The 10,493-nt window shown below is 42.4% G+C and overlaps 1 protein-coding gene across 1 annotated transcript; it reads right to left on the bottom strand.

Moving 5' to 3' along the window:
* Positions 1 to 428: 428 nt before the first annotated feature.
* On the bottom strand, positions 429 to 7,027 carry LOC125551989 (ubiquitin-activating enzyme E1 3-like). The gene is made up of 7 exons (XM_048715426.1): positions 6,832 to 7,027; positions 6,422 to 6,705; positions 4,874 to 5,091; positions 3,520 to 4,314; positions 2,570 to 3,438; positions 1,947 to 2,379; positions 429 to 1,288 (listed from the first exon to the last, which is right to left on the bottom strand). Exons 2-7 carry the CDS (start codon positions 6,690 to 6,692, stop codon positions 692 to 694), a joined length of 3,183 nt encoding a protein of 1,060 aa, XP_048571383.1. The 5' UTR covers positions 6,693 to 6,705; positions 6,832 to 7,027; the 3' UTR covers positions 429 to 691.
* Positions 7,028 to 10,493: the final 3,466 nt, after the last annotated feature.

Raw genomic sequence — 10,493 nt, forward strand, 5'->3', positions numbered from 1 at the left:
ATTATATGTGTTATGACTTAAAGTTTCATATTATATAACTTTAGCATGGCAGATGTTGATATTTTTTCATATAAATACGGTCAAACTTTGTGAAGTTTGACTTCGGAGAATTCTAATATGCAGAGTAAAAAGGACCGGAGGGAGTATATTCAGGAGAATTGACCTCACTTTCAGGCCGAGGGGTATAATTTATCCTAACTGTTTGGGAGTTCGGTTAGAGATGCTCTAAACACGCAAAGGTTGTAGCAAAACTAGAACTGCCAGCTGACCAATGTACCCTAACCTATCTATGCACAACGACATATGACACCTCAACTAAAGGTTAAAGAGTTGCGAGGACAAATGCATAATGGGATAACTAGCAAGCTTTCTTTTTATTTAGAAAACTATGCAAGTGAAACTGATGATGAGGTAAAGGACAACTGAACTACCCTGAGGTTATGATCCATCCATTAAAACATCATCAGACAGCATCGCACACCTGCAAATAGTTGGCATGCAACAAACATAGCGGAACGACCCACACAAAACGCTAGGGAGATGGACGCTAACACCATCAGCGATCACTAGGCTACCAATGCATAAAAAAACCAAGCCGACTAAGAAGAGTTTAGGAATGTTTCAAACATCTCTCCACGGGAATTCTTTGCACACTCGTCATCTATCCTCACAATAGAGTGACAGCGCCTGCCTATCGGAAGTAAATGGAGATAAGAGGAATATCAATGTCGTTCCCGTCGTCATCCTCGCAAGCCACAACAACATCAAAATGCTTCCTGTATGCTGGAACATCTACCTTAGCCACCTCCTGGGCGACATCCACCATCTTCCTCTTCAGTCGATCCCTGTGCCTCGGGAACATGGTGTTGTACAGCAAGGATGTGCCACAGGAGACGCTGTAAGCAGTCAGGCCCTTGTCGCTTAACCACTTCAGGAGTTCTGCGACAGTAATGTTGCCCTTGATAGACCATCGGTCCCACACTGTCCATCTCAGGTCTTGATGCTTCATCTCCTTGGGCGGTACAGGTTCAGCCATGGAGAACATTGGTAGTGCCAGGTTGGCAAACGTATTGCGGTAGTCTTCAACTGGGTGGTCACCTGCCAGAACCTTGTACAGCTCAAGGCACACAAGGCCTGTGGCCATGGCTGTCGTAGTTGCAATAGCTGGAATGATTCTTCCTGCAATGAACTTCGCCTTCAGCTTGTCAACCTCTTGAATACCATAGTTTCTCGCACGCATATTAGCAAGACCAGCAATCAAGTCCATGTGGAAATTTGTATCATCATCCTGCAAAAGAAACATGTGGTGTGTAACCAGAACTAGTGAAGAAAGGGCATAGCCTTAAATATTTGATTATTTCTGTCCTTTTACAGTGGTACGTCAGAAGATATTTTGAGAACTGAAATTAAACAAATGCCCATAAGTTATAATTGCATGCCTCATGCCTCATGCCTCATGCCTCATGCCAGAAATAAGGAAGTAAGTTATTAAGAATATAGTCAACTACAGCTATTTGACACAGGCAATCATAGTATTGAAAACATCTTTACGGTACCAGCACATAAAACAGAAGCGCACACAAATAGAATATAGACCAACATGGAAGGATAAGTGGAGAGGTGCATACAGAAAACACGAACTGTGAAGTTACTTATCCTCAATGTATCTGGGCAGAAGTGGAGAATATATTGCTACTAGCAACAAGGGAGAAGACAGATACTAGCAACTAAGTTCTGTAACTCAATGCATAACAGAAAGAAATGTGACTGAATTACATAATCCCTGTTGATGTTTCTGCTTACCAAATATGCACCTATGTGCATTAGTGATGTGTGTTTGCTTTCTAGTGTGAAACGAGTAAGGATGTTCTTAAACAACCAGGGCAAGGGAAAAAACAGTCTTATTCTAACATATCAGAATCAGAAGTAGTTAAAAAGAGGCTAACCTTCTCAAACTGAATAGGCTTCATTTGGAATCCTGAAGGTAGTTTCTTGGCACATGCTTCCAGCTTGGTTAAAAGGTCTTCGATAACAGCAGCGTCGTCAACTGAGGCACTGGAGAGGTTAGTGGCCTTCTCATCTGTTTCAATCTTAACCCCACTCTTTGGCTCAAATTCAGGCACTGCAACCTTACTTACTATATCAGCCAGATTACCCATGTTCTTTGCCCAGTCCGGTATGGGGATCCCGAAAGACACGGCTCTCAATATGGAAGCAGCCAGTATAAATTGAATGTGAGATGAATCAACAGCTGAGAATTGCACCGGGTGAGGGAAACGCTTAGGGGCAGACCAGAAAGGAGCACCAGTGCTAGTGGCAGCATCTTCAGGAAATGTGAATGTTAGCTGCTTCACACGATTAGAGAAGTAATCTTCAAACCTGGCAAAAGAAACCAGATGTTATGACATGGCATCTGGAGCACAAAAAATACTGTCCTATTTGATGGCAATATAATCAAAATGAAACAGTTTTAACTTCAAATAGCAGAAGACGAAAAGAAAGTGGAAGAAAGCCAATAACAAATTGTTGTATTAAAAAAAGGGGGGCATGTAGAAGACATATATCATACTTCAGTCTTGCCCAGGCTATGCAGTCTTCAAATTTATAACATCGCTCCTTGTCAAGGCATTCACGTACACGCTCCAACAATTCCCTGGCTTGAGCATCACCTGCCTTTCTCATAGCAGCAGCATATTCAGCAGGATTAGACATAAATGAGTTCACTTCATTTGGAGTTTTTTCTAGCAGACCCTCAAACTCTGAGCGAGCCCATGTTAGACAATGGTCAATATTGTGTGGAAAGGAATGAACTGTGCACATTGGTGCCTGTTTCTCAGGAGGATCACGTGAAGCTCCATAGTTTTCAGTAAGGTGAGGAATCACCATCTGTGTATTACATTTCGGACCCAGCGTTCCAGATTCCAAGAGTGGTTTCTGGAAGTACAGGCATCGCATGTCCATGTACATCCTAGCATTGACATTATCAAGTGCATTGATGACAGCATCAAGGCCCTCCCAGAATGCATCATTGAAAACATGTTCAGTCTCTGGACAGGCACGATTCTGAAGAGCATCAATATGGAGGCTGGAGTTGATAGCACTAGCAGCTGTAGCGGCTACTGTAGATTTTGCCTGTCCAATGTTCCAATCACGAAACAGGAATTGCCGGCTCAAGTTGCTTTTCTCAATGACATCATCATCTGTTATAGTTAGCTTCCCTTTACGGCCACAAGAAACCCCCATTAAAGCAAAGTTCTTCAAGAATTCACATCCAAGAGCACCAGATCCCACAACAAAAATATTAGAGTCCCGCATCTTCTTCTGAAGCTTAGAACCAAAAACAGAAATCTGAGCATCGTAGCGGCTATTCAATGGCTTCAAGTCTTTAGGGTCCAATGCATAGGTTGGCAGAGATTCTAACGAGTCAAAATAGAAGAACTGGCAAAAAAGAAAAGAAAAATCAGACAAAAACCAACAGAACGTCATAAACGTGAATATTTTACAGTTCATGACACAGACCTGGTACTGCGGATGAAATTTCCCAGAACAAGCCTTCACAACTTCTTGACCAACAATACCACCAAACATTGCAGCCATTGGGTTCAGAACAGCTCTAGAACCACTTGCAAAATGTTGCAGCAGCTTCTCATCAAGTTCATCCATCTTGTAATCAATTGCAGCCTCATTAATAGAAGCAGTAAACTCCACAAATTTTCGAGCATCCTGGTCACAACCAGCAACAGGGAAGCGCCCAAACTTTTTTCTGAAATTATCCAAGGCTAGAAATGCGAAGTGAAGCAGCGGAGGACGCTGGTATTTTGAGAAATCACTCAAAAGGAAATTCCCAGGTTCTTTTATACATTCTCTCAGACTCTTGAACTCTAAGATCATTGGTTCTTTCACCTGTGTAACAATCCCACCTTTTGCATAAATGCCAAAGTTACGTGTATCCTCCTCAATGCAAAATGAAAATGGCCTTGCATCTACTATCTTCCTGGGCTTGCCATCATTCAGTTCTGTCATCCCACTGACCTCCGTGAAAACAACAAGATCACCATCTTGGAATTCAAGGCGCTCATCATCAACACAGGAAACCATTGCAGGATTGTCATTGCTGATGGATGCAATTATACCAGTGTGGGGATCTTCACCATCAACATCAAGAACAGTAAACTCAGGCCCAAAGTCACAAAACACGCTACCAAAAAGACCACAGACTTCTGTTTTGATGAATGGAATTGGAGGCTGGTGGCTACGACAGTAATCATTAAATTCAACTGCCTTGTCTAGACTTAAGTTGGTGAAAACAACAGCCTGCAAATAAGAGGTACGATCAGCATATACGCAGGAAGGAATACATGTTTCATAATAAAACACAAACACGCCGCAACAAAAAAATCAGCAAATGTTATCAACTAATTAGTGCATGATGATGACCAACTATGTAGCTTTACTTATTCACATTAGCTTTAGTCACACAAGCTTACTAACTGGACAGCTGACATGCAGGTCACTTGACGAGATCAAGTAAGTACACTGCATATATAGATCATCCATATATCAGCTATGACACATGCAGTGAAACAAATGAGTTCTCAGCTAAAAAAAGGGAGTTCTACTGGGTATTATGAAAGAAAAATAGTTTGGCACTATTAGGAGGAACTCATCAGTATATTGACATCAAATGCAGGATAAGGTCCGCACGGATTTACTTATTACCATCCAAAACAGAAATTAGCTTAAACACATAATACCATCCACTTGATTTCAGGCACAGTTCAAATAAGTAAAGTTATTTTATTAACCTCGATGGTCACTACTATTGAACAAGAATGGTACTAACAAAATTTAACACAGAATACAGTTAACAGACCTGGAACTTAGAAAGGTGTTCAGTAGTCAGTTCTTCCGTTACAGCAGATACAAGAACAGCATTGTTAAGTTCTTGCAGCTTTTCAACACAAGCAGCAGCCCTGTTCTTCCCAATATCATCCTCAGATAGAAAGAAATTGCCAGATAGGTCCCACATATCCACATTTTCTACATCATGTAGGGTGACAGATTTAACACCCGCCAGAGCAAGATTCTTTGCTGTATAGAAGAAATATATTAGTTATAAAAATCATGTAATCCACACGCATAGGAGTATGATAATACCATACAAATAACAATAAGCAAACCATGCATTAGGATGTGTGCACTGGCAAACGGGAAAAGGGAAGATAATTGCTCAGGAATGACCATATTACTTTGCCCAATGAGACATGAAAATGCTAAATAACTCAGGTTCCTGGGCTGAGCAGGAGAAGTAAGGAAAATAATTGCTCATTTATAACCATATTACTTGCCCAATAAGACATGAAAATGCTAGCTACATAGCTCGTGTTCCTGGGCTGAACAGGAGTAAAAGAACAGAATAACAATCCACTAATTTTACCAACTCAATATAATAACTAGATTTTCCTTTTCCAGGAGGCTCATCAGATTGTGTGTTCCCTTTTCCAGGAGGCTCATCTGCTTGTGCAACTACCGCCTATCAAACCAGGGTACTCAGATTGGTTGCTACATGCAGCGTGTGCCCCTCGGACAACTCAGGTTTGATTCCTCAGAATCACTGGGTGCTCACTCCCCTCTAAAAAGGACTTGCAAGAGATCCATGCCTAAAGTGCCACAAAAATACATGTCGGGCTAGATCATTCTAACACCCAAATCTGATTTCCATAATGTCAGTCCGTCAATAAGTCAGAACTAGTAACTGCAGCTCCATAGACTATTACATTAAACAGTTTCACTAAGGCAACAAGCAGTTCAGCGCTTATCACAGTTTGCAAAACCAGTAATTCTATCAACTGTCTGTACCATTTTCTCGCCTATTTCTAGTGGCAATTACAAAAGCTACCAATGTAAACATGAAGTAGGATCACAAAACAATCAACAATTCATAGTGAATAGAAGTAATCAGCCTTTTTGTATTACAATAAAGACATGCCTTGGGAATTCTAGACAGAAAAGTATAATTCAATCTGCATAACAAGCAGAAAAGGGACACATTTGATTTGCATTTCTCTATGTAACACAACAAACTGAGGATGCAGCAAACAATCTGATGATCATAGCAGTATATGTCAGTAATTTAAGGGTTCACTCTGTTTGAACAAATATAAGACATCAGATAATCAGATAACTATACAAAATGTATTTCTCTATCCAGCAACTCAGCCCTGTCTGCACATATACGGGATAAATTGAAGTAATCGCAGATCCATGTTTCTCAATCCAGCAACTAAGCAAGTAATCACAGATTCAACAAATACTTAAGAGCAGCAAAACAGAACGCGACAGTAACGCCGCCAGCGCCAACATTAGATATCAATGTACTCCTAAATAAAGCACTGAATCACATATTGAAGGAGGCACGCACCGGTCTCAGCCCCAAGCCCGTTCAAGCCGGAGACGAGCACGTTGGACGCAAAGAGCAGCCGCATCGTCTCCCTCCCGTACACGGCGAGCTGCCTGCTGTGAAGGTCCTCATCGATCTCCGCCACCCCGTTCCCGTTACTGCCCCCGCCGACCGGCTCCCCGGCAACCATGGCCTCCGACCCCGCCTCCGCCGCCGATTCCCCTACCCGTGCCTTCTTCGCCGCCGCGTCGCCGCTGTCCTCAGCGCCGTCCGCTCTCTTCGTCGGAAGCATATAGCGCAGCCCCCTGCATCGCGCGACATATAACCAAATCAGACGCCAAAACCCGCACCCTAAAACCCCAGAAATGGCGATCGGGGAACACGGATCGAAGCATCGGAGCCGATCCGAGTCGGCGGTGGGGGGACCTTACCGGTGCGGGCGATCAGAGTGGCGGCTAGGGTTCGCGCGGCGCCCGCGGCCTCGAGGACGGCGTGTCGCTTGTGAGGTTACCTTCGGCTTGGGGGCGAAGCCGGTGGAATGGCGTATATATAGACTGGGGTTTTGCGGCAAGGCAAGGCGCAAGGTGGTGGCGTTGGATTGAGTCGCCGATGCGGCGCGGTAGAGAGGCTTGGGGGTGGGGAGGGCGGAGGGCTGCGAGGAATCTTGGCCGTTGGTTTTTGGGATGGACAAGCCTGATAAGGCAGGCCAGGCCGGATGGGTCGCGCTTGGTTCGACTGGATGGCGAACTGAAAGCATTGATTAAAGCTAATTCATTGTTTCTTTGCATTCCTTGTCTTATCTTCTTATCTCTACTTTCTTGTACTTAAAAAGAACCTAAAGTTTCCATTTCACCATTCTTTTCACCACCCCTTTGTTCAACCTTTTTTATGTATATGATAATCAATCACCTTAATTTACTTACCTTCTAAACCAATTTCATTTTAATTTACTTATCAAACTTCTAATCAAAATATAAGATAATTAGGTCAAAATTTGATGAACATTTATTTACACAATCGCATTATTATGGACAGGTAAATCACAAGCTAACGTAGTAGAATATTTAAATTCCGTTGCAACGCACGGGCATTGTTCTAGTCTTCTTAAAAAGAACATAAGGTTCCATTTCACATTTCTTCCCACCACTCTTTCGTCCAACCTTTCATGTATATGATAATCAATCATCTTAATTTACTTACCTTCTGAATCAATTTCACTTTAATTTACTTATCAAACTATTAATTAAAATATAAGGTAATTCACGGGAAGAATTTGATGAACATTTATTTACACAATCGCATTATTATTGATAGGTAAATCATAAGCTAATGTACTAGAATATTTATATCACGTTGCAACGCACATGCATTGTTTTAGTTGCGTTAAAATTTATAGAGTTGTTTCCTAGTAAAAATGTACTAATTTGTAGAAAATGTATTGAAATCATAATAATAGTGCTAGTTTAAAAAACTCTGTATTTAGAAAAATCAAATGATTGAAAATCCCCCAATTCTTCTTTTCTAATAGGAAGCTTGGAGATGGTAAACTTGCAATAAGAGCACTAGGATCATCTTCCTAAATTTGGGCCCTGGTGCGATATACAAAATGGGGCCCTAATTTACAAACAATTTATAGCTAAAGAACTAATATGGTCAAAGCATGTGCTCACTTAAGCGTATAACTTTGAATATGAGTTATTTCCCACAACATTTTGAAAATATATAAAATATCGTTGCTAAAAGAGTAAATGTATACTAAAACTGCTTCATATGTACACAAAAAAATAACAACATTAATAAAAATATCATACATAGTCTTTTCCAATACTAATATATTAGAAAATGTGATTATTTAATACAATGTTTATCAAAATAGAAAATGTATACACATTGATGTAATTAACCAATAGAAGACCTAACCCAAATTAACCGATCGATGATGGACTGATGTTGTGGGGTCATGAATCGCTAGAAAGATTATTCAATGATGACATGATAAGCTTATCGTGGTGCTCGGCCATCGGCTTCTTTTGCTCGGTGGCGACTGACTAATGCGTCTTTAATGTATCTATTTTTCCAAACATTTTTACTCTTATTTTGGCCTTTAATTTGCATGATATGAATGGAACTAATCCGGACTGACAATGTTCACAACAGGACTATAATGGTGTTGTTTTTGTGCCGAAATAAAATTGATGGGAATTGGACGAGGAGTTTTGAAGAATTATTTTTTAATGAATAATGAATTATGGAGCGCAGAAGTAGAAGAGGGGGCCATTAGGGCGCCGCACAAGCTGGTGGCGCGACCACCCCTAGACCACACCACGTGGCTGTGTGGGGTCCTTGGCCACCACCTTGACTTGATTGCGCTATAAATTCCCGTATATCCTAGAAAAATTAATGAAAATTACCATCACATTTTAGGATACGAAGTCGTCGTCACCTCCTGTTCTTCGTCTGGAGCACTGGTTTGGAGTATGTTTCTAGCTCCGAGGAGAGAGATTTGTCGTCGTCGCCATCACCAACCCCTATCGGTCAACCATTTCATGATGCTCACATGCATATGTGAGTAATCTTCTGTAGGCATATGGAGGTAGATGGGACTGGATGAGATTTTTCATAAAATCGTTGTCAAATTTGTTAGGGTTTGATCCCTAGTATCCACTATGTTCTACTGCCTCCGTTCCTAAATACAATCTTTTTTAGAGATTCCAATATGGACTACATATGAAACGAAATGAGTGAATATAGCCTCAAAAACATGTTTATATCCGCATTGAAATCTCTAAAAAGTCTTATATTTAGAAATGAAGGGGGTAGATTGATGTTGTTATGGTTTTGCTATGTTTAATGTTTGTCACTAGGGCCCGAGTGTTGTGATTGCAGATCTGAACCCTCTATGTTTTCATGAATATATTTGTGTTATTGATCACATTTGTAAGTTGTGTGCATATATTATCTGTAACGCCCCAAGACCGGAGCTTCAGATGCCTTCCATGGTTTCCGAGATTCGTTATGTGATTTGTTTTGCTTGTTGCATTCCTCTTTGCATATTTTGCATTGCGCCATGTCATCATGCCATCATTTTCTCATAGCTAACTAAAACTCACTTAAATAAAGTGCATGGATTTCTAATCCATTTAAATTGAGGGAACTCACATGGTGGTTTCTCTTTAAAACATACCCTCCCGGTATTTAGGGAGCTATTATAAAATATTTCATTTTTCGGAATCACCCATAAACACACTTGCATATTCCCCATGTCATTTCTAGTTCAAGCTTGACTTCAAAACCTTGCCAAAAATTCTCTTCCCATTTACCGAGGTTCCTCCAAAAATCCAAACACTTTTGGACACTTCAAAAAATAATCCCAGTGCCCAAGTTCCTTCTCTACCATTTTCTTTTCTCTTTTCTTTCTTCCTATTTCTTTGTTTTGGAATTAAAGAAGAGACGAGAGAGGGAGTGGAGAGCCCAGCAGCCTCCCTCTCCACTGGGCTGGCCAGCCAGGCCGCCCTGCTCCCCTCAGCCCACCAGAGGCCACCGTGCACCGCAGCCTGCCGGCCTACCTCCCCTGCTTCGACATCTACAGCCACCTCGTCGTGGCCTCTCCGAGCTCTGCCCGCGTCGATGCCTCAGGCCTCCATTGATCCACCCATCCATCCATGCCCAGAGCAGCGCCGCCCTCGCCGGAGCACGCGCCAAGTTTGCCTCCGTCGGCCGGTCCGCATCAGCGCTTCCTCCCGCTCGCGCCTCCTCCTGCCTCGTCCTCGTTCCCGCGCCGCTCGTCGCCAGAAACCAGCAGGAGAAGCCCCGCCTCCGCTCGAGGGCCCACGACATCCTTTATTGCCTGCTCCGGCTTCACTGTGCACCTCCCGAGCCCGTGTTGCACGACCAAGTGACCATCGGTGGCCTCGTCAATCACCACCCAGGCCGCTACCTTGAACAGCTCCTCCACGGCTCCTAGTCTGTACGTGGAGTTCCACCAGTTGCTAGCATCAATCCATTGCTTCCTTCCCGAACGGAGTCACCAAGTGCCTCTTTAAGTGTGACCAAGACCGCAAGCACCACGGATCCTCCAAGTAGCTCTACGCAC

This window comes from Triticum urartu, chromosome 4 (assembly GCF_003073215.2).
Source record: "Triticum urartu cultivar G1812 chromosome 4, Tu2.1, whole genome shotgun sequence".
Taxonomy (NCBI): Eukaryota; Viridiplantae; Streptophyta; class Magnoliopsida; order Poales; family Poaceae; genus Triticum; species Triticum urartu.